Source organism: Lycorma delicatula, chromosome 6 (assembly GCF_047948215.1).
Source record: "Lycorma delicatula isolate Av1 chromosome 6, ASM4794821v1, whole genome shotgun sequence".
Lineage (NCBI taxonomy): Eukaryota > Metazoa > Arthropoda > Insecta > Hemiptera > Fulgoridae > Lycorma > Lycorma delicatula.
This window is the reverse complement of record NC_134460.1, coordinates 56,871,960-56,898,119: the sequence shown is the minus strand read 5'-3', so window position 1 is coordinate 56,898,119 and position 26,160 is coordinate 56,871,960. Positions and strand designations below refer to the sequence as shown.

At 29.4% G+C, this 26,160-nt stretch overlaps 1 protein-coding gene across 1 annotated transcript in view; it reads left to right on the top strand.

Moving 5' to 3' along the window:
- The first annotated feature begins 6,412 nt into the window (after positions 1-6,412).
- The window catches only part of Glyp (glycogen phosphorylase), an 87,440-nt gene continuing 67,692 nt past the window's right edge, over positions 6,413-26,160 (top strand). Inside the window, exon 1 of the mRNA XM_075369926.1 lies at positions 6,413-6,782. Within this exon, the coding sequence (XP_075226041.1) occupies positions 6,540-6,782 (243 nt within the window). The 5' untranslated portion in view covers positions 6,413-6,539. The remainder of the gene's footprint in view (positions 6,783-26,160) is intronic.

The following is a 26,160-nucleotide window of genomic DNA, read 5'->3' as shown; positions in this document are numbered from 1 at the left end:
TTTATTCTGGTAGATGTTTCATTTTTTAATAACTAATAATTATTCTAACAAAAATAATTTAAAAAATGTGTTACTTATGTTTTTTTTTCTAATAGAATATTAATTTATATTTTTTTCTTTAGCATAAAGTTAATAATTAATTTTAAAAAAATTATAATGTAAATTAGGGTCTATTATTGTCAATATATTTTTTATCCCAAAATCATGACTGACATGGGAGTATGTAAGGCAAACTATACAGAATATGTTTGCTGTAATTTAAATTACTGAAGTGTAGAAAGATGAAGGTTTGAAAAAATAATTTAAATTACTTTATCACTAATAACATTAACATATAAACTGAAAAACTTAGATGATTAAATCCAGTATCCTAATCTATTGTATATCCTAACCTCTTTCATAGGGACTAGGAATTTCTAGTTTGTAATTAACACTTTTAAAAAAGTGATAAAACTTCTAACACAACACACAAAATTGAAATTGCTTTACTGTATCCTGAAGGTTCACTCTATTATTAAATTATACCTTTTAAGATTTTATGCATATTCAAAAATATGAACATTAGTCAACATAAGTAATAACAATCATCATTGTAAGTATGCGGTACTTGAAGTTATTACGATTTTTAATATTTGCTAATTAATTTGAATGTATAAAAACAATGAAAAATACACTTATTAACTAAAAGAGACTTTTAATACAGTTAGAATCATTTTTAAAATTTTAAAAGCAATACATTTCACAATCTTTAAACAGCAGTTTCATGTTAAAATAAGAATTGCTTGTTGGTGTACATGAGAAAATTAGACAAATATATTTCTCTTAAGTGTTTTTTTTTTTTTTTTTAATTTCTGATTTGGTGATTCAGTTTTTTAGCTGTAAATTGTTTTTAAAATTAAAAAAAAAAAAACTATTTTGTTGCATTGTAGATAAGTTTTTTATTTATAATTTTAAAAGTTTACATTTATTTTATGATCAATACTGATTGAAAATTAATTACATAAGATTTAATGCTGAAAAATAAGTTCATTTAATAAGTACCAGAAAGATTAAAAATATTGTTTTGACTAATGATGGGAGTGATGACAATGAATATGAGGCCTAGATGTAATTGCTAAGGAAAATAGCAGTCAATGAAGCATTAAGAAGAATGTTCGTCATAAAAAAAAAAATAAAAAAATGTTGAATCAGTCTTCATATCCTGGAATAAAACAATTTTTGTTGTAATTCACTAGTTCACAAAAGATAAATAATATGATTTACATATTATTGTGAACTATGTTATGTTATTTTGAAGCTGTTTAGCTTCAAAAACTAGTTAAAATTTGAAAAATTAGATATAAATGCTCAATTCTCCTTTGAAATATTTTCAAGAGCATATTTTAATGACTAATTTTTATTAAAATATTTTTAACATTGTGAAATAATTTTTTTTTAAACATAGTTCAGAAATTAAATTCTAATTTTTTTAGGTTCCATTTATTTTTCTAATGTTTGATGAACACTTTCAGCCTCTTTTTATATCCTTTTGTATGTTCTTGTATATTTTTATTAATTAAGAGTATGTATTTAATAAATTTTATAAGTATGTTAGGTGTCATAAATATAGTAATTATTGATGACTTAACATGAGATATGAATCATCCTTCCAATAGTGGAATAATCAATCTTAGGAATAACAAGGATCCCATGCCAGATTTATTAAGGAAAGGAGAAGTGAAGTGGTTTCCTGATGAGTATACTGCTAAATATAAGCATCCCTTTGAAATATAGGTATTAATCAGTCCTAAAGTGACACCTTAAACTCTATTCACATAAAGACTGGCTATATAATAAACATCATTAATCTCAGAGACAGAAACTGGCTAATGCTAATTGTATCCCAACTATTTTAAATACATTATAACCATAAGAAAATACTAAGATATTATTAGCAGCAAGTTTATCTACATGAACTAGCAAAGAATACATAATGTACTTGTATTTAATCAGCTGAAAGTGCTTTTATTTAAAACTGTAAAAAATAAAGAAACATCAATAATGCTTGTAATTCAGTTTAGTTGTAAAAAAGTGAATTGGTAAAAAAAATGAAGGGAGTTATTTTCCAAACATATGTTTTTTGTTGTTAAAAACTGATATGAAAATGTGTAAAAGATTCTCTACTCATAAACTTTCTCCTTAAGAATCATGATAATATTAGTGGATCTTTTTTTTATATAAAAATCAGAGCCTTCCTTTCTACAAAAGGGTGATGTTCAAGGAATATCTGTACTATATAAGTTTAATTTATAGATATTATCGATTTCAATGACATTGAATGATTGTAAATTTAAGTTTCTTGTTGTGTTGAAAATGATTATAGAAATATCAATATGTTTTAACCAAAGTTAGAATTTTTTCATACAGTAAATTTTTGTCAACAGGCAAGAAAATTTTTCTAGGTCAGCAATTTTTTTGTTAATGTTTCAAAAAGTATTAGCTGGTATATCATCTTACAAATTCTATTGATTGTATGCAAATTTGTGCTAATGATATTGTGTAACAACTGTTCTCTAAGTAGGCCAAATCATATACATAAACTGTACTTAGTCTGAAATTAAAAATATACAAGTTTTTCTGACATTCAAAATGTTCATCTGGGTTGATTATTTTTAGGTGTTAATCTATGTTCATGCAATTGCTACGTATTTACTCCAGTTTAAGTCACCCTTCTTGGCTTCTTAGAGAAAATGTATAAAATTTGTATCCTTTGCCTACATTTCAAGAATTAATTTTATATTTTTTAATAAATTATCTAATGATCTAAGAGATCTTTCCAATCCCCAATTTATTTAAAGTACAATTTAAAGATATCTTTTTACAGAAACAATGTTTTTCTGTTAAGCTTTTAAATAATAATAATTAAATAAACCTAAATTCCTACAGACTCATTAATATGTATTAGTATACTCAATATATGCAAAAATATTTATCTATCATTAATACTTCAATGTTGTAGTCTTATTCTGTAGTGATTTTATTTATTTATTACCTTTATTGGAAGGCCAATTGGTATAATGACTTCTAGGTTAGTTAGTCTTGAGTTTGGTCATGGCAGAGTATTAGTACTTTTCCCTACCATTTCATCCACCTCATCTTTGTTGAAGTATATATGCAATACATCTAAAATAATAATCCTAAAATAAAATATGTAGCTGTATTTACATTATTTCATAAAATTACTATTTATATATATTAAATACAGATTGTAACCTTTTACTTTCCTGTCTAAATAGCGCTATAGTAGAGCTACCACTCTAGAAGGGAAAATAATTGGTCCAATTTGAGCATATGTATTTTTCACTGGATTTTTATGTTTTGACACCTAAGGAACCCAAAAAACAGGATGGAAATTTTCCTGATTAATGTTTTTATGTATGTATGTATGTATGTGTTCGGTGTTTGCCTCTAAATCACCTTATGTCTTCAGAAATACTGGACCAATTTTGACCAAACTTGGTCAGATTATTTCTATACATGTGGCATTGATGCCATTAAATTTTCAACTTAAAAGGTCAAGAAGGTGAGGCTGTTGAGCAAGGTCACCCTCAGTATCTTGAGATTTTGCCTAATTAAGGTAATATTTTTCTTAGGTATATTTGTTAACAATTAAAAAATACAATATTTTCAAAAAATGTTTTTGCAAAATTGTACCCCTATCCCAAAAAATGCTGTTGTAGTTGTCTGTTTTGTTGTGATGTCACAGGTGAGTGGCAGAATTAAATAAATGACTAATAGTTAAAGTGTAAAAAAGTAACTCAGTCTGGCTGGGTCTTGAACTCAATCGCCCAGTTTATTGTGTACCTGGTGTGTTGTTAAGCCTTGCAGCTACATCAGCTGCCAACTGTACAAGCAAAATGTTTTCTGTATAAGTTGTTTCTTTTTTTATTCATTTATTTTCACTTTGTAATGCTGTGCTAATTGAAGTTTTATTGATTTCACATGATCCTTCCAGGCAAATACTGGAGAAGTTATGTTTTTATTCATGAAATAGCACATCTACTTACTATTCTAGAAGTGATCTATATAACATATAATTATGTTCTGAAAAGAATAAAAAATACTATTTTTGTGATTATTTTGTTTGTTAATCACTGTTTAATTGTTTGCATTCCAAAACAATTTTTCTAACATGTCCCCACAGCTCTTATGGCCTGCAACACATCCACTCGTCATGTCAATGACAGCACACACCCTCAAACAAATTGGAGCCTACTGGCAGAACACTGTGGCCTACAATGCTGGACCCGGGAGTGCAATAGGTTAAAAAGTGCTTCTTAAGAAAATTAAAATCAACATTTTTAATACATATAGTAATACATACATAACATGATGCTTTGAAATTAATATCAATTAATATCAATTATAGTAGTAATATATATGCTGTAAGTGTGACAATTTCAATATATTAATTTTTCAACCACCTGTTACAGTTGATATAATAAATAATACATAATATTATTCAATAATACATTATTGAGCAAAAAAGAAAAAAGTGATTTACAAAACTTTATACTTGTTAAAAATTCTTAGTGTCATCTGGGTTTTACATAATTTAGGAGAACAGTATTCTAAACGTTTATAAAATAACAGATTAATTACAACCCACTATTCTAATATTTGGCAGTATGCTTTCAGAAGATCTTTTCAGAACTACAGTCTAATTTCTTCCTTAGTGGCCAATTACCACTGATTCTTTGAAGAAGTATAATTACACTACTTGGAAAGTGAATTTTAATTATTTTAAAATTTTATAAAAGTCTAGAATACTGCTATCACCTGTATTATGTAAAACCTGTGATACTGAGAATATCTAACATCTATAAAGTTTTGGGAATCACTTTTTCTCTCCTAATTAGTAATGTACTGACTAATATTGTTTTGTTACAGTGGTAACAATTTATTTTGTTGCATGATCTGTGAGTATTCTTAAGTTTTCCAGGCTTTCAGCTTTCCATATGTACAGGCTTTTTGAAGAAATAAAAACACATAGTTCGCTTTTCTTTATGAAGTCCTTAGATTATCTTGGTGCTCAGCTTAGTCCAAGTTAGTACGAGTGAAAAAATGAGATAAGATATCACTTTTTTAAATTCTTTAATCATGCATCACTATTTGCTCTGAGAAGGAAGGATTTGACTACTACCTAATAACTTTTGGACCATGACACCAATGTTTCACCTGCTTAGACCTTGTTACATTTGTATTTGGATTTTACTATCATAAGGAAAAATAAAGAAAAAAGTGCTTATATTATATGTTTTTATTATGGTTAACTTTAGAATAATTTCCTTTTTTTTACTCATACATAATAATTCCTTTTCTTTTTTTTCCCTTTTTTTTAGAATAATTTCTTTTTTTCTGGGACCACTGTTAGGTATTGCTACAGAGGATGAGATGAATGATTTGTAGCATGTATGAAAATGCCATGCCTGACCGGGATAGAATAACTTCCTTTTCACAGCTAATTTTACTCTGTTTTTGGACTTAAATGAAAGAGTTCAAGGTTTTAAAATATTAATATAAAAAGTACTAAATTTTTATATATAAAAATTAATCTAATTAAACAATCAATATTTTAACTGATTTTGTTTTATTTATATTTTCTGTAGGGGGATTAATGAGTAAGTCTTTAGACAGTACCCAACAGATATCAAGGTTGAACTGGATCTTCAGCTGGGAATCACAGTCTTGAATCAAAGTAGTTTTTTCTTTTCCAGGACTACAGTTGATATGGGTCAATGATAATCGTGTAGAATTGGTGAGGGTAGACTACTTATTCATAAACCCCCCGGGTTGGTCTACTGGTTAACGCGTCTTCCTAAATCAGCTGATTTGGAAGTCGAGAGTTACAGCGTTCAAGTCCTAGTAAAGACAGTTATTTTTACACGGATTTGAATACAAGATCGTGGATACCGGTGTTCTTTGGTGGTTGGGTTTCAATTAACCACACATCTCAGGAGGAATGGTCAAACTGAGAATGTACAAGACTACACTTCATTTACACTCATACATATCATCCTCTGAAGAATTATCTAAACGGTAGTTACCGGAGGCTAAACAGGAAAAAGAAAGACTACTTATTCATAAAAAATTTAAGATCTCAAAATTACATGGTTATTTAAAATTATTTTAGGTATTTTTTTTAGTTTATAATAGTGCATCAAAGTAATAGCTCGAATAATTGCAATAACATTTAGTTTATTATACGCTGGATATTTAGAATAAAATATCCTAATGTATATAAATTTACAGATTGTGTAATACGGGTAAATCTATCGTATGGTTAAAAAGTACAAAAGTTAACAAACTTTCAGAGCATGTGAACAATGCTTTCGCGCATGCGCGACCTTGAGGAAGGACAAGCAAACTCTTGGCTGAACACAAGCGCAACAGTTTGCTGGCTGCGGGTTGGGTTGTTCTGTTTACGTACAACAGTGGATGAGTTTGGTTACTTAAATTATACTCAGAAGAATTTTAACCTGTAACTTAACTGTTTAACCATGGCTACTCCGCAGACTGATTTAGAAAAAAGAAAACAGATCAGTGTGCGAGGAATCGCAGATGTTGAAAATGTATCAACTATCAAAAAGACTTTCAACCGGCATCTTCATTATACACTTGTCAAAGATAGAAATGTTGCTACACCAAGAGATTATTATTTTGCTTTATCTCACACTGTGAAAGACAATCTAGTTTCAAGATGGATTAGGACCCAGCAATATTATTATGAGAAAGACCCTAAGGTAAGAAAAGTTCAAAGTACTAATATTTTTAAAAAAAATGTATCGTTTACTTTTAAAGTTATGAGATGTAATTTTAAGTATTTTATATTATTTCTCCACGTTTAGTAATTGAAAATAGTTACCCAAACTTGACTGCGATCTTTGCCAGCTGAAAAATTCAGTGTAATAAGAATTGTAGGTCTTAAGGACAGTTTGTAGGGCACCTTAATTTTGTATCAATAGAAAATCTAGGTTATGTCACGGGTGTATATTACTGAATATATTGTAAACATACCTGCCATCCATTTTCGAAATTAGCTGTAAAATATTCGAAAATGATCATGCATTTTGTTATTTATTATTGCTACATTAATTATATTTATTTTTTTAATCTTAATGTAATATATTTATATTTAAAATAAGTAACGTAAAATGATTCTATATGTTTTAAATATAGTATTAAGTTGCAGAATCATAATCTTGAAAGTTTTTTAAATATTCTAATTAAAAACCTTTATTTGTATTATATGTAATCAAACTTTTTTTAATCCTGCAATTTATATTAATTCTTTTGTAATAAATCTTAAGTTTTAGAGTTAACTTAAATTTATATGGTTTAAAACGTAATTCTTCATTAGGTTAGTTGTACACACATAGATTTCAACAGTTTTTGGTAGGAAATGATTCATTTACTTTAATATTAGTATTTTATATTTATACTTGATGCATATATGATTAATAAATATACTGACATGCATCACACAGCAGAATTTATAAAAATATCAGCCAGTAAAACATATTTCTTTAGTTTTGCTTCTCACTAATGCTTTCTTTGTAAGTACTGCTTCATTAGGTCATTAATACATTTTATTAATTAAAAATTTAAGAATTTTGGCATTCTTCTTTATTTAAAAAAATTCTTTATCAGTGAAATGTATTAATTACTCGATAAAACAGTGTGAACGGAGAAATCACTAGCGAGGAAGAAAACTGTAAAAAAAGGTAGCAACTGTTTTATTGATTGATTATTTTATATTTCTGATTATATAGTTTATTTTTAAAATTGTATTCGTTATGTTTATTGTAGCCCACTTAATTACATTAAGTTATATTTACTGTTCTGTTTCATAACTGCATTCATATATGTTAAAGTTTATTTATCTCTTGTTTATAGTAATTTCCTTTGTTGAATTATTATTCATTATTGGTTTTATTAAGATTGTCAGTTGTTATATGTGCTAAAGAAAATTTTAATTTTGATTTCCAAGCGTTAATGAATTTATGTAATGCTCATTGTTTTTTGCCTTTATAAAATCTGATTTCCTTTTATCATTAATAGTGGTAGGTTAATTCACCTTACTTTTTGCAAACTTTCTAAGAAATTTTATCATGGTAATATAATTAATTTTGTTTCATTTTAATTCCTGTAAAAGATATAACTTGTACTTTACCTTTTTACTAACTATTTTTGTAAAAGTATTCATATTATATAAAATAATTAATATATACATATATATATATATATATATATATATATATATATATATATATATATGAATATATACATATATAATATATATATAGTTTTTTATTCTTTATTTTTATGTTTGATGTTTTAATTTTGCTTGATATATAAAATTGTTCTTAATTTGTTGTAAAATAGTGTTGCTTTCATTATTTATAACAGAACAAGCAAACAATTTACAAAGTTATTCTTTGGTGAGCTGTCCTATACCCATTTCTTCTACATCATCTTAAAATTTTTTACCAATGCAGTGTATTTGCTTTTCTTTCAATATTATAATTTTGAAGTTGTTTTTCTTCTTGTACTCTTTCACATTAGATTTCTGATAAAAGCATCTGATTGTACACTACAGTTTATTATATTTTTTTGTGATGTTTAAGAAATCTGAGTTTCACATTATGCATTATGAAAATATGATTTTTGCTTTTGGTTATACGGGTGGTATAAAGTATGTTAGCAAACCAAATTTATATAAATGCATTACTTACAAATTAAAAAAAAACAATTGTATAAAAACAAATTTATTATTAAACGTTGTGAATGATTCATTTTCAAATATGTCAAAGTTATTATTCCAAAGGATCTTTCAGAGCTTTCTTCCTTCCTTTCTTTACCAGTGTTGTATTAGTGGCATTGTTGTTAGTTCCTTAAAATGGTCAGGAAACTTGCTTAGTTTCTAATTTATGCAATCAGATAATAGTATTCTACCTATACTGTGAAGGTTTTTTTTTTGTAAATTTTTTGTGGATTTGTAAATTAATTTTTTTAAGTAATTTAGATCTTTGCTTTGAAAGAAAGTCATTTATAATTTTTAATCATATTCTAGAGTTTAATCACAAAGTAATAAAGTGTAGTTTTTTTGTTGAACAAAAAAAAATAAATGCAAATTTATCTATATAAAATGGAAAACAAAATTATACCTGAAAAACAAGTACAAAAATATTTAATTAAAATCTAAACCTACATGGCCATTTCAGCTGTTAAAAAATTATCAGTAAACACTGTGGTAAAAGTATAAATAAAAAAATATTAATAATTGACAAATATAGTATTTGTGTAACAATATAGATTGACTGTCTGATATAAACAATTATAAATGTTTCAGGCAATCTGAAACAGAATTTTAATTTTAAATTATCCAAACCAGTTAATTCTCCAATTGAGAAAGCCTACCGCTATTTAATGCTGGCTTCTTATGTAAGTTGGATAGATAATACTTACCTCAAAAAATATAACGGCAGCATAAAATCTTAAATCAGGTAAACTGGTATCCTCGCTTGTGTTGAAATGTTAACAAAGGTGGTAACCATTTAGTATTATTATGATTGGAAGCCGTCACAAAGGATTTTCAATAAGTTTAAAATTTAGAAATGCTGTAAATATTTTTTTCCTGTTATTTCAATAATGAAGTTTTTGCTTTCCTCTTGATAATGTAAGTTTCTCAACTAATTATTGATTATGTACATTTATTAAAACTATGTAGCGTGCAATTTAATCTGAAAACAGTTGTTATTATCTAATAAAAAATAACTCTTAAGAAAAAAATCACCTATACAGCTTATGAATATTTAGTAATTAATATGTCCTTTATTCTTAATCACTTCACGGACATGATTTGGCATCGATTCAAGAAGTGCATTACATTATTTTTTTATTTCTTCATGAAATCATACCGATAATATTGCTTTAATGAGGCTAATTTCTGTAGTACAATTGTTTTTGAGAGTTGTTTTTTTACTACTGCGTAAAGATTTTCAATTGGGTTTAAGCCTGGCGAGTTGCCTGGCCATGGGAGGACTTCAATATTTCGGTGTTGGAAAAATTTTTCCACATTTTTAGCAGTATGGCATGGTGCCAAATCTTGTTGCAACACTCCATTGTCTTGTGGGAATTTATTTTGAAGTTGTGTCACACCTCTTTCCATCAGAATCTTGATATATCCATCACTTTTCAACATACTGTCTTTTGTTTTCTGTTTAACCTCCAGAACCACCGTAAGGAACTACTTCAGAGGATGAATGAGGATGATATGTATGAATTAAATAGGGTATATAGTCTTGTACAGTTTCAAGTCGACTATTTCTGAGATGTGTGGTTAATTGAAATCCAACCACCAAAGAACACTGGCATCTAGCATTCAAATCCGTATAAAAGTAGCTGCCTTTACTAGGATTTGAATCTTAGAATTTTTGTCTGCGTACCATCTGTTGGAAAATGAACAAGGACCTTGAAATGTGAAACTACCCCAAAACTTTTTTTCTGAGGATGTTTAACTGATTGTTGAATATGAGTAATGTTTTCAAATGCCCTGTTATAAAAATGTGTCTCATTGGAAAACATAGCATCTTTCCAGTTTTATTTGATCCAGTTAAGATGTTCTTTGGCCCACAAGAGCAACTTTTTTTCACATTGCTGATATTATAAGCTGCAGTTGTCACATGTAAAACTGTTTTCCACTACCTGCTAATTCTTGATTTAAGTCCACAGCAGATAATTTTGTATCAAATTTACTTTTTCTCACTTATAATCAATCATGTGTTGGAGTAATTTTTCTTTTATAGCTGCATTTGCCTTTCCTGTGCGGTGAAAAGGAACTAGCTTCTTTAATTTATTTTAAAGTAGCATTCACTGTCCCTACTCCAGCACCTCACCCAGAAGTTATTTTTTATTGTGTCATACTGGTATACTTAAAAAGAAACAATTTTCTAATGCTTTCTTGGAATTATGACTGTTCATTTTGTTCAAGATGCACAGAACAAAAAATACAAAATATGATTTGAAATAAAAAATGAAACAAACTTGCACAAAACACTATTTATAACATGAAAATTGCTAAATATCCAAGGAACAATAACCTCAGATTACACAGACAACTTAAAGAATTGGTATGATCGAGCAGTGTAGAAATAAACAAAACATTCTGTGTTCAGACTAATTTGCTTGCTACTGCATTAGGTGATATCTTTGCTGTCTTTCATACTTCTAATAGTGTTGAAAATTTTATTCAAAATGGTAAAAATTGTCAAATGGTTGGAGAAAATGTGGAAAAAAATTGCATATTGGCCTAAGATACACTCTTGCCGTGTTCTTGAACTGTAAGGGATATATTAATGTCTTGTGATGGCAGCACTGGTTGTGTTGTTGACTTCACACTCCCCCAGCAATAATTCTGTACAACATTCAGTATGTGTGTAATGTCGTCAATATGGCGTGTCCTCTAGAGGTTTTGTCTAGCATAGTAGTGCGTTCAGTAGTCCAATTTTTGTGGTTAAAAAATTACAGTTGTTTTGAAATGCATTGCCAAATTGTTGAGGTATATGGTGAGAATGCATTGTCACACTTCATATCACAAAATAGTGCCAAATGTTCAGAAACTGAAGGACAAATGTTAGTGACGAACTGCGTGCTGGACCTCCTTTAACCTCAATCACAACGGGTAACACGAAAGACATGAATGAAATTAAATGATCTTGAGTAACTGGCACATTAAAATTAGAGATTGTAAGTGAACTTAACATCTGTTATGGTGGTGTGTTTGTGATTATCCATAATCAGCTTGGTTACCGTAAGATATGTGCAGGATGGGTGCCACATCTGTTGACCGACAATCACAAACAACATTTTGCGGCTGCTCTTTCTTTTCTTCAACATTATTCCAGGACTGGTCCACAGTTTTTGAAACATATCATCACAGAGGATGACAGCTGGGTGCATCATTACACTTCTCAGACTAAACAAGCATCACATGAATGAAAACACAAAAATTCCCCGGAGCCAAAAAAAATGAAAACGTCCCACGTGTTTGAAAGGTTATGCTGACAGTATTTTTCAATTCTGAGGGAGTTGTTTACAGTGAATGTATGCCCCAAGGAACAAATCGATGCCGAATCTTACTGCAAGACTTGAAATAATTGTGTAAAGCCATTAAAGATCAAAGATCCAGAAGATTGGATGATGGGGTCGTTTTTTTATGACAATGTTTCTGCTCATTCAGCTTATGTAACAAAGGAGGTACTGGAAAAATTCAAGTGGGAAGTGTGGTTTCATTCGCCTTACAGCCCTGACCTAGCACCCTGCGACTACCACCTGTTTGGTCCTCTCAAGTGAAACCTGGGAGGGGATCGTTTCGCCAATGATGAACTGAAGGAAGTGGTCCTTAAATGGTTGGTGGAAATTGGACGAAATTTTTATGAGAGTGGAATTGAAAAATTTGTCACAAGGTATGAGAAGTGTTAAGAAAAACTTAGTGATTATGTCGAAAAATAGATAAAAATATGTAGTTTTGTTCAATAAAAAAAAAATTTGTCTTATAAATAAATATGTGTTTGTGTCATAGATTGTGTGTAACTTACTTTCTGATCATCTTTCATGTAATAGTAAGGAAAAATATTTTTAGAAATCATTACTGTAATTAGATATAGGAAATTGACGTCTTCAATCAAATGTTAAAGATCAAATATACCCATCGAAAGAACAGGCATGAATGAATTAGTTTTTAAAGACGTAATTGTAATTTAGGTCACGTAGGGCAGGCTTAAAAAAAATTGAATCAAGAGTAAAGGAGCATTTGGCTCATAAATATAGAAAACCAGAAAAATTGGCAGTAGCCCAACATTAACTGGAAACTTGTCACAGAATTGATTATTAATTGTTTATCAAAAACAATAGTTTTAAAAGTATGTGTGTTAATCAAAAATTAGATGGTTGGGAAACTTATTCTGTTAACAGTGATGTAGAAAATTTATTGTTAAAACTGCAGGGGACAAATATTTACAATCCTTTTAATTGTTAAATTTATTAAAAATCCTTTTGTAAAAGCTTTCAACCGTAAGGAAATTAAATGATTTTCCCCTTATTTATATTTGGCTCATAGGCTAGGATATCTTATCTAAGTTTTATGCCTTTATCTTTATTTACGCAAGTTTTATGTATCTAACCTACATAAGGAAAAACCCTACATAACGAACATGCAATAAATTGTAATGGCCAGTCTCCATTGATGTTTAAATGGTTTAGATTTTTAAACTGAATTTATGATTACCTAAATGTAAACAATTATTTGTATTAGAACAGTCATTTTATAATGTTTTATTTGTTCCTGTAATTAATATTGCGTATTATTTTTATTTTTATTATTTATTTTTGCATTTATTTATTGATTTTTTTTTATTTTACTTTTTTCACATTGTCTACCGATGATGTCTTTTTAACAATCAAAATATTCATGTAGGTTTAGATTTAAAATTAAAAAATTTGTAAACAGTTTTTGAGTGAATAGTTTTCCTATTTGTTCCAGTAACCATTCAGCATCATTCCTTTTTTGTAACTATTTCTATGTTTCTATATTTATGAAAATCTGGATTTCCCGTGTATAACTTTATGCCAGTATGTGTAACCTGGAAGAGAACCATTTTTCACAATTCTGAAAAATTTTTCCTATCATATTTGTTAAAGTTTTTATATACTTAAATTTGATTTCTATTATATTTTGTTTACATTACAGTTACAATAAATTCTTTTTACCAGAGGGAGACACATTTATTTAAAAGACACCTTTATTTAAAAGTCATATAGGAAACATTTTGTTTCCTAAAATTTTATTTCATTTTTTCTATTGAAATATTTTGGTAAAATGCATCCTTAGTGTATAAATTACAAGCAACAGTTTTGCTTTTAATTTACAGAAGCCTGATTAAAAAAAAAATACTCTGTACTTTCCGCACATTACTTCCTGTTCAGCGTTGTGGAAATGTCATAACCAGAAACTTATAAACGGAGTTGATGTATTGTAAAGGAGTCACTTATTTTGCTGAAAGATAATATTTTCACCCATTTAATTCCAACATAACTTTATTTTGATGTACACATAGCAACCAAATTGAATTATACAGGATACTTAGTCAGTACAGTTTTATCTTATCTCTCTTTGTCATTGAAGAATGCAGAACTCAAGATCATTCTAAAAACTTGATGTCCGCCCTTAGGAGTGAGTGTGAATGTAATTTTTTCAGTTTCATATTGTAAACTTGTGGAACCAACTTCGAAAAGAAGTTATTAGTATTTCTTCAGTTAATTATTTTAAAGTCCTTTAGACAAAATTATGTATGCAATTTTATCTTGCTAATTACTGTTTTATATTCTGCTGATTTATCGATAATAACACTAGTACATATTTGTTTTTTATATACTAGATTTAAAGGATTTTATTATGATAAATTAAAAAAAAATAAATAATTTTTTTTTAGATTAACTTTACAACTGGTATATTTTATGTAACTGCACCAATTTTTTTAGGTTAGCAAACTTTGTGCTTTAGCCATTGTGATAATAATGTAAAGTTATATGATGTTACAACAGATTGTGAAAAGGATATGGCTCTATTATTTTCTATGGTGTGTGCGCGCGCGCACGCGCGCGTGTGTTGGCACTACTTACATACTGAATGTGTTCAATGAAGGCATGTTGTGCATTAGCCCATATGCTGATATTTTGTTGATGGAAAAGACCGAACGTGATATTTACCTTCAACATTGAACACTGTTTTGTTTCAAAAATTATTCAAAATAATATTTATATCTCATCAAACATGTCAACATCAAAAACATTTTTTTTTTGGCTTTATCGCTTGTTTAATGGTTATTATCATTATTGAAATTTGTTAATTAAATCAGAAAACTTTTTTCAGAATCTTGTAAAAAATGTTTTTTTTTTTTTTTTTTAGTCTATTTCTTGCGCATAGAACCATGACATTTTTATTTTGTCTACTTCTTATGTAGCTAGCTCTTCTTTACAGCTTCATATAGCTTCTCATTATAGCTTGTCAGAACATTTTGCGTGTAACAAGCTGGCATTCCCAACTTTGTTAAGTTTAGCATTCTCAAGTTTGTTAAATCCCCCGGTGAGGTATGGCATTTCCACACACGCTATGAATCATTCATCTCATCCTCTGAACCAATAATCTTAACCTCTGGACCACCTAATGGTGGTCCTGGAGGTTAAAAAAAAAATTGTTAAGTTGAAGAATTCACTGAACCTTCTTCTGAACTGTCCGTCTCAACTTATTGGTACATTACTTGTTGCTGATTAGCCGCATATATGTCCACAGTTTAGAACTGTTTGATAAAAGTGATGGTAAAACACATTTAATACATTTAGTTAAGGCTATTTAAAACCCCAACATAATTTTGTGCGTACATTCATTGCCTTTCTAACAGTAAGAAGGTATTTCTAGCAGTGGTTTTTTCCTTAGCATTCATGTTTTTTTTTTCTAAATTCTGCCCTGAATATTGCTGCTGAAATACGATCAAGAAGCTATTTACAGAAATAAGTTAGTTTGTTATTTACAGAACAAAACAAATTGTGTGTGCGCGCGTGTGTGTGTATCCAAATTTCATGGCAATCTCTTGGAAGATGTAATTCTGTAGCCAAAAATGAGAAAAACATTTTTTACAAACGTAGTTCAGAAAACGTTCATTAGCGGGTTTCGGCTCGTGAAACATTTAGATCTGTTTTCTGCTCCTGTGAAGTTAAATCATACTATAATTGTTGGGATACAAATCGAAGGATAAATTTGATGCTCCTTGTGTTCCACACTTCTATCTCACTTAGGTTCTAAGAAAAACGGGAAAAACACGAAAATGTTTTGTCGGAAAATACACATTTTAGGTTTGAAATAAAATATCTTTGTTAATTTACCAATAAACATAAAAATTTCTATTTAAATTTGTAGAGAATTTAATTATGAGAAATTTGATGTAAATAACATCTATTAAAATTAAACACAGATTTGAGAAGTTCAACTTTAATTAGAAACAAAAGGATCGCAAAAGTGATCTAAAGTTTTCTAAAGCATATTAAAAATTATTTTTTCGTAGGTTGACAATAACAGCCGATCAACAATTAAGTTTAGTGCCTGGCATTTGCATATTTGTTTGACCAGTGTTTGTCTGTTATTGTTTGGTCAGTCATACACAATGGGTGATACCACAAATTTGTTTTCATTTGGAGAGTTGACAGACATGTTAATTTACGGTAAAGTAAATAAAAACGGATGTCTGCTGTGCATGAATACTGAGAAAAATTATCCAAATCGAAAAATACCAGATCATAAAACATTTGAGGCTTTGGAGAGGTGAATTCGAGAAACAGACATGCTTAAATCACAACGATTTGATGCTGGTCATTAACGTTTTGTAAGAAATACCGATTCTGAAGAAGTAATGTTGAGTGCGGTTAAATTATTTTCGACCTCGAGCACCACATCGGTTTCATGTTCTGCAGTCAAGTCTGGCGAACGTTATGGAAGAAACAATTATACCAATTTCATACGACATGTGTATAAGAGTTATTACCACCTGATTTTGATAAACGGATGTTATTCATATTTTCTGGTTATTTAGAAAATATGAATATCATCCCAGTTTCCTACGTAATATTCTAATTATTGATGAATCCTGTTTTACAAGAAATGTCATTGTAACTTATCGAAACACTCGCACTTTAGCAAAACAAAATCTCCATAAGACTGCTGCAAGTCATTTCCAACACACTTATTCATTTAATGTGTGATGTGGTCTTCATGGTGATAATCTCATAGGCCCATTTTTATTACCGCCAAGGCTCAATGGAGAGCGGTACTTGCTGTTTTGCAAACGAATCTGATGGAACTCTTGGAAGATATTCCATTTGCAGATGTGGTTTTCAACGATTGTTACGTGATGAATCATTTAAATACACATTTAATAAGCAATGGATTGGTCAAAACGGACCAGTAAAATGGCCATCTCGATCTCACGTCAGCAGAATTTTCCTTTGGGGTTAGACGAAGTCATTAGTATGTTATACAAGTATATATAAGAAGAATTGAGCCATTGTATAATAGAAGGTGGAGCTACTATTAGGAATAATAATGATGCTATTAGACATGCCCGGCTAGCATGGATTCGCCGAGCTGAACTGTACATTGGATAGAATGGCGGCCACATTGAGCAACTGCTTTGAAGAAATGTTTGCAGCTTTATCAAGTAATCATTTAATATTTAATAATTTTTAAAAAATTCAAGAAGCATGTGATTTTTATTTTTTTAAATCCAATTTTTATTCATTTTTTTCTGTTATTGATAAGTTTTTTATTTCTTTTCATTTAGTTTATGTTGTTCAAAGATTGATGAAAATTGTTCTGTTTAAAATCGTATCACTTTTCCGATCCAGCTTGTCTGTTTCTTTCTAATTAACGTTGAACTTCTCAAATTTGTGTCTAATTTTAATAGAAATTATTTTCGTCAATTTTCTCATAATTAATTTTTCTACAAAGTTAAATAGACATTCTCATTTGTTTATTGTTTAATTAACAAAATTATTTTATTCTAAACCAAAAAAAGTGTTTTCGTGTTTTACCCCATTTTCCTTAAAAGCCAAGTGAAATAGAGGTCTGGAATCACTTTTAATTGAACTTCTTAGATGCAGCACCAAATTTACGCCTGAACTGTTTTCTGACCTATGTGTTTTTGAACTTTTATTATTTTTGGCTATAGAATCATCTCCCGAGAGATTTGGAATCACCTGTGCGCGCGCGCTCGTGTGTGTGTGTGTGTGTATGTCTTATTTATATACAGGTGTTTCTAAAATGGTTGACTGAATATACTTTTTCGGATTCTACTTGTAAAACTAAACAAAAAATATCCTTAGGAAAAATGGCAATTTCTTCTTCGTTCTCTCGCTGTCCGCCATTTTGTTATTTTTATATAATAATTTATATCTCAAGTTCGTATAGACGAATCACATTAATATTTGTTATGCGTCTTTGTAATAAAGTTAGCAAAAAATCAGGAATTAAATACCCTCGCAAATTACAAAATGGCGGCCATGTTTATTTTTCAATTGTTATATCTCCATAAATATTAGTTTTATCAAAATGTATCTTATCTACTAAAATATTAAACCTTTTATTTTGAAAAAAATGATATTTTTTTAAATCGGTTAACAAATCGCCGAGTTATGGCAGAAAATTTATGTTGTAATTTGGTGGTGTTGCAATAAAGCAATTACAGATTTGAACATTCGATAATTATTGTTAAATATTGATATTTATATTATTTTCCATTGTAATGTTTCAGGGTAAAATGATTACTCTTGTATTGTTTTGTTTGGTGTTACAAATTACTAATGATATCATTGTTGTAAATTATTTCCATTATGTGTGGTTATTTGAAAATTTGCCAGGCATTTATAAGTTTGTTGTGCCAAGCAGCTGTTAAAGTAGATTACATAAAGAAGTATGGAATATTTTATTAATCTAAATTTTATATTATTAATAATAAAGTATTTTTATAAAATGTTTGTTTACATATATTTTATGAAATTCATTGGATTTATGTAATATCACATTTGATGTGTTTGAGATTTGACAACTTCCATGATATATGGAGTTAGTTTAATATCATATTGGAAATACTATCCATTTCTACTTTTAAGGTTACAAAATTATTTATAATTGAAATTATTAGAAGAAGAAAGATGAAAAATGGTTTCTGCTGAAGAAATTATTTAGCGAGGGTTAATTTTGATTTGTTTATTTATTCTGGTATTTTTTATGTTTGGATCTGTGGTTCATCAAAATGTTTTTGAAGAAATTATGCTATTATAAACATTTGGTAGAAATATTGAAGTTCTCTACACTTTTGTGTTAAAAACTGCATTAATTTTTAGAAAATACAGTGAAATCGATATAAACGATTACACTTATGTTCTTTCATTGTCATCATCGGAACAATAAAACTTTTTTTAGTAAATGCTTTATCCCAACTTTTTACAATTTCTCCATGTTTATCACTCAGCTTAAATACTTTTTAATTCTTGGAATTATATTGTAATTATTAGCTTTTATATAATTGCAAATATGTGTTTTCATGTCGTCGTTGGTGGTTTTATAACTGGTAGTTTTTAAAACTGTGATATTGGCTTTCATTGACTAAGATGATGTCGACATTTTTGTTTGTCGTAACCTTTTTTATTTTTTGCTGTTTTCTTTGATGAAAGACCGCTTTATTCCATCGGAAATGAAACAGCAGATGATCTGACGAAAAGGGGAACTTCCCTTCATCAACGCAGAAATATCTGTACCATTAATATAGCGAAATCTATCATCAAGAAAGGAAAGAAGGTGCAGAGTGGAGAAATAATTAAAACTGGTATCGACAACAAAAACTGGAGAGATATAGATGCGGGCTGGGAAATAAACAAGGATAAACCCATTCATTGATTATTAACTTATGTAGATTATGTATTTACTTTTGTAGATTGTATGAATATCAAAACATGTTATGTGTAAATTAAGATAGTTTTTATTGAAATATATTTGAAGTATTTATAAATTTATATAATGTAACGTCAAAATATTTGTTGTTTCAATATATAAGCTTTGTATTTTTCAATACATAGCAGGCATATAACTTTGCCTTTAGCACAAACTGGGTATATGTGCTCGATTTGGTTGAAAATGTTTTGTTTCTTCACTAATTACTGAAGAAGTCTCACCATGAATTAATTTTTATTTTGGGCATGAGTCCGAGAACAGCTGTAAAGTTAAATTAGTAAAACCTTTGGTTTTATCCTCAAGAACTTGGAAAAATGTGACAGCGCAGAACATACCTCATTTGGACCTATGCCTGGCTGTGTTTCAAGCAAGGGCAGTATATAAAGTTGTTATCTGGCCCTTCGTTCACTTCAGATAAAATCGCAAAGTTTTTAGCTTTCATTTTGTGAACCATTAATGAATTTTCTAAATTTATTTTATTTTTATCTCATTTTTCTAACTCTACTTTGGTTTTCATTTCCGTACAGAATGAGTAAACATCATGACGAAGATGTCCAAACCACAAATTGAATTTTTGTATTAATATACTGCAATACTTTGAAAATGAAGCTAAAGGTTTATTTAATTTCTTCAGAATAACTAATTCACTTTTTAATATATTCAAAAGTAAAAGGAAACTAAATAGCAAACAGCAAACACTTCATATAAATATTAAGAAGTATGTGGTCAGCTGATTCCAGGAAATAGTACACTTTGAAAAAAATCATATGACAATATAATTTACTGAATTTTATTTTTGATTCGAATGTTATATTCTAAAATTTATGACATAAACGTCTTAAACATTGATTACAAAGTTTATTAAACTAAAACAAATAACAATAATAATAATGCCTTGATATATTATGGCACTGAAAAGGAAATAGTTAATTTTGATTCAGATTGGAAAAAGTACATTTAACAAAAGAATTCGCTTTATTTTTGAGTGGAAATAGTTCCTTTTGACAAAAATCCCGATTTTCTTAGGAAATAGTAAATTTTGCATTAAAATAACGTTACCATTGTATTCTACACCCTGAAAAACATATAAAAGCATGCATAATTTAAGTTTTGAATTGTGTAACCCCACATACGTAATACGAAAATTGTTTATTTATTATTTTTATTTATTTATTTATTTTTTTACTGGTACTTGTATATTTTTGTATCGGACGAAACAACGATGCCACAGCAGAAGTGGACCCGTAAATTTTCCAATGTCGGAACGTTTGATTTTGTATTACAGTAGAACATGTTACACATCCACAGGGGCCGGTATGTGGCAGTGTTATGAAAAATGGACATTTATTTCGATGTTTACATTAATACTAAGCAACATTTTTTTTTTCATGTCAATTGTTAATTAAAGCAAATTTTTAGCGACCTATTTTGGCCCCGTTTTTCCTGCGGGTATCCAAAAGAAAGGACCGTTTTCGTGGAGTTTGATTTTTACAATTTACAACAGTGTCCTTTTTGGCGTACCATTTAAGGAAGTGTTAATATCTTTTATTAAGAGATTAGGAGACCGTCAATTTTTAATGTTAAGATAAAACTAGACCAGATAAATTAACAAAAATCTTTTATGTGAATTTTTTATTTCTCCCAAAAAGCAGTACCGGAACGCGTTCCGGTACCAGTGCATCCCTGTTCTACTAATAATAACATCTGCAGTCGGAATAGTTTTACTAACTTGACCTTAGGCTGGAACAGTTTGTTTATTGCAGTTACTTAAGTATGCCAATTGAATTGTAATTTTGCAATAAAATTGAAGTGGCTTTAAATTGTAAAACTGGTGAAATTATTTCTGAACAAACTCGCAAAATTTTAGTACAGTAAATTATATTTATTCTGTATTTCTTCTTTTAACGTGTATTGCAATAAATACTGACTAAAACGTTAAGTGATTTGGAAACGTGTATTTATTCAGTCCATGTAGTAATAAAGTATGTCAAATTGGTGTTGGAGATTATTTACACTTCACAGTGATTCAGTAAATGGTAGAAATAATTCACTAAATAATTGACATGATACTTGAAAAAAAAAAACTATTAATACTCATTATAAATTGTATTTGACGTAAAACTCGACACACTTATAGCGGACGCCTCTCGTCCGAGCCCACTGGAGTCGATAACGTGATTAAAATATCTTTTAACATGTTAAATATTAATATTTGTACTTTCTCATATTTAAATAATAGTAAGTAGTTTATAAAATGATAATAAATACGCTCTCCACTAATATGTATCGGATAGATTCATTTACTATCTGTGGAACACTAATGTATAACATGAAACAAACAAAAATAAAAAGGAGGTTGAACAAGCGGAATTAACAGAAAGATAAATGAACTAAAAACAATATTGAGGTTGAGATTTTACTACCATGAAGTTATCTTATTTATAGGGCGTTTTAGAATCTGCCAGTGGGAGTCTTTTATGTGACCACTCGTACTAAATTATCAGGACTAGGATGAACTTCCTGGGCTAGATCTAGTCTTGGATTGTTATGTTTGCACATCTGATTCCAAGCATTTGTGAACTTATCTGCGCTCGTAGGTAAATTAGTAATAAGATCCTCAGTCTCGTTCATTAACGAGAAATTTAAATAATGTAATCATTGAATGTCGAATAGTGCCGGGTGATTTAAAATTAAACTCTCAAAAACATGTCTAAAATGAATCCAGTTACTAAAATCACCGTCAAAAGAGGGTAAAATAATCGCTGGAAGTGATATAGCAGAATTTACTGCACTTTTATGATCAATCGATTTTTCTGGAAATCTTATCTTTACATTCTCGATTGGTTGAATTTTTTTCCACAGCTGCCGAAGTGGAAAGGTTTTCTTCCACAACCTCAATATCTGATAAGTGATCATTGTCTGTATCATTAATTTTAATCATAATTGAACATCCTCATTTTTCACGACTAACAACCTTTTGTTAATTTCATCATGCACGAAATGTTTTTTGGTATTATATATTTAAGAAAATTCTCGGAACGAGATATCGCCACCTTATGTATAGTTCTAACTAAGAATGGACATTTGTGAGGGATCCATTATTAACTCAAGATAACAAATAAATACTTCAAAAAACAGTGTAAATACAGCCGGTTGTTTTTATTAATAAAACACTTATAAACTTAAATCAATGTATACGGACAATAATAAAACAACGGTGCTATTCATGGAATTAATGATGTTAAGGCTAACTTCATAATTAAAGACTATGAGGAAATTGAAACAATGAGAGGTAGATTTCTACTCTGCAAGCATTTTTCTTAAAAAGTGAGATTCTTTCGGATAGCCGATGTAAGAGCAATAAGTAGTATGTTAGTAGGGGTTTGTATGACTGAGTTTTTTCTGGAACAATCTCTTTGTGGTAAAACTGATTGGATTCATATGGATAATCCTCTCGTCCGAGCACACCGGAGTCAATAATGCGATAAAAATATTTTGTAAATATGATGTTAAATGTAAACATCTTACTTGCTCACATTCAAAAGATAGAAAAATAATAACTAAAGTTTATTTATTCTTTTTCATTTATGAATTAAGTAGTTAATAAAATATAAAATTAATAAACAGAAATATGTGATTAACTTTCTACTTTTTTTGCGTAGACTGGTTGTATTGAAATAATAATTATTAGATTTGTGAAGTTAACAAGTATTATCTAGGTTAGTAGAACTGTTTATGATAAAATTTGGCGACAATATTCAATATTAATTTTTGAATACAATTATTTATAACAACATACTACTATCATAATTAAAGAGTCAAAATTGAAAATCAAGGGTAAATATCTTTTTTTCTTTGGACTATTCAGAGAGTTTGAAAATACGGGTTCTTCATGATGTACTTCAGTCGGTAACATGCAACGGAATCATTTGGCCTTTCAAAAAAAATTCCCGCTAGAAATTTTTTTCACCTTGACTTCTACATTCCAAATTGAGTGCTTAACGTATATGTCGGCTTATGCAATTTCCATAGTTAAGATTTATATGACCTTAAAATAGATTGATAATTTACCATAAATCTATTTTATTCGCCGATTAATTTTATTCTCGATGAGAGTAAAATGATCACAGTTTTCTTTTTAATTGATAAATAAATATAAAGAATTTGTTTTTACTATTAATCATGATGATATTCCATAATTTTGCTTTAACAAAGGAGAGCCAATTGTTTTTACAGACTTTCCGACGAAAAGGACGGAATTACTTTCGGTCGCAGGGTGTGAATGAGGGGTGAAAATGAATTTTCTGTACGTTTTGAGGAATTAGGAGTACAAAAATACCATTTATTTAAAATCGGGCTTTATGTATATGTACATTTTTGTGGCTCTATAAACTTCTAAACTACTGGATCAATTTCATTGAAATTTAGATAGTGTAGTAGTAATATATTTGAAGCTGTGCGTGTGAAAATTTAACGATGATTGGTTTAGTCATTCTTTAGTTATGTTCAATTTAAATAAAACGTTGGAACGGGAAAAGTCAGAAGCGTGGTTCGTTATGATGCTGCAAGTTGAAACGTTGACTTTTTACCTGCGGTATCTATTGTTAACGATATTGTTCGGCATATTTAACACCAAGACGTAAGCCATAGTATAGTATTATGACTAGCGATTATGTGATATAACCAGAAGGGTCGTGATGTCTGGGTATGTTATTGAGCGGGTCAAGGAAACAAAATAAAACGACGAAAACTCGGTCTTGCGCAGAACTGGGCAAGAGTTTTTTTTTATTTTCTTAAGATATGTTTTATGAATGCTTCCTTAAATTATCCGAGTATGTGTTACTTAAAAAACTACTAACTAGACTTGTATTGTGATAATTACTTACATTGTTGAATTATCGACGGCGGTCGTAAGTCTTAGGATATAAACTTCAACATTGACAGGGGCCATAAATAAAATGGAAAATCTCTATGAAAGGGTTATCCGTTACTTACTGGCGACAAATATGGGTATAAATGAATATCACGGTCCTTTTGTACCGTTATTTTGCTTTTCCTCACAACTCTGATTTTTACATTACTGTTCTAAAAATTATACGAAATGTTGGAACTTTCCGTTTCAAGTGTAGCGGTACAAATACTAGTTACGAATCGGAATAAATGATAGATCCTTTCATAATTGTTGGTTTTATGCGATCTTCTGGAATAAATTACTGGAAGATTTGTTTTCTGTACAATTTTCACCTGTTATCCTTTGCTGTGGAAGCACGTATTAATTTTTTTCGGTTCGTAAACATGCTTTCGTCCACTTCCACCGTGAAATAGTTACCGCCAATTTTTTTTTACAGGATCGTTGATGTAATGTCGATGTACACGTCTCGCTTTTATATGAAAGCGGTATTCTCCAGATGTTCACGCCGTATAACTGATGCCGTAAATAAAACGAACTGTCTTTTGAGAATTCTTAAATGAATTTAATTCTTAAATCAGTATCCAATATTGCTCGTTACGTTTGTTGGGCAAGATTCCGTTCCTTGGAACAATACCAAGTGGTGGCCTCCTTTTACTGCATAAGTACTCAATTTTTTTTAGCGTAAGGCTAAGAAATGTTGAGATTAGCTCAAATGTAGCATAAACTTAAGTAATCATATAAATACTATATTTTAAGGGTATGAAATTAAATCTTCAGATCTTGTTGAATCTAGTAAATCTCCTAGGATTTTTGTTTTTGGGGTTTTAGCATTTGAGTAAACATACAATTTTGGTCATTCTATTAATTAGTTAAATTGAGTCATAACTTCAGAGGTTCTAACTTCGGAACCTGAAGGTTTTGAAAAATTTTTTTCATAGGGTTATTTTTTAAAATTAACTGTTCAGCAAATTCCTTCAGATTTAAAGAATACGAGTTTACCTTTCTGTCTTATAGATGGACTCGTAAATCTTGAACGTGTATAATTTTGTGTTTATTAAATTCTTTCCACTGTGGCCTAGCTGAACGGTTAATACTTTCGCTGAACATTCACACGCCAAAAATTTCTGGGGCTGTGGACAAAGTGTTTCTTAATTAATCATGAGTCTTTTCTTTTACTGATTTTTTATTATTTGAATGAAAGCAGCTTTTAGCGAATATTTGACAGTAGTTGGGGATGTACAAACGTCGGTCTCCATCCTGTTCAGTAAAAAGGGAAGATACATATTCTACCTGATCAAATGTACTCAAAATGTTCTTCTAAGAGTTTATTTGTAAGATGACTTTTATCAGAATCAGCGTTTTCCTGAAACACATCTTTGGAAGGGATTTTTGTGTCATTTCGTGATCTCTCTGTGGTTAGGTCGTTCTTTTTACATTATCCGGTTTTTCCTTTGCTGTTAGGTGGTGTTTTAGCTAAATATCTGGCTAAGGACATGAGGGCCTTGTGTAATAGAGGTGACTCTGCCTTTAGTAGGTTGAGGACTCTCGTATCCGGTGACTGTTCAAAAAGTCCAGTTCAAGTGCTTATGTGTTAGGGGTAGGTCTCCTGATTCTTACTAAATATAATATGCCTATTTTTTTCTTTTTT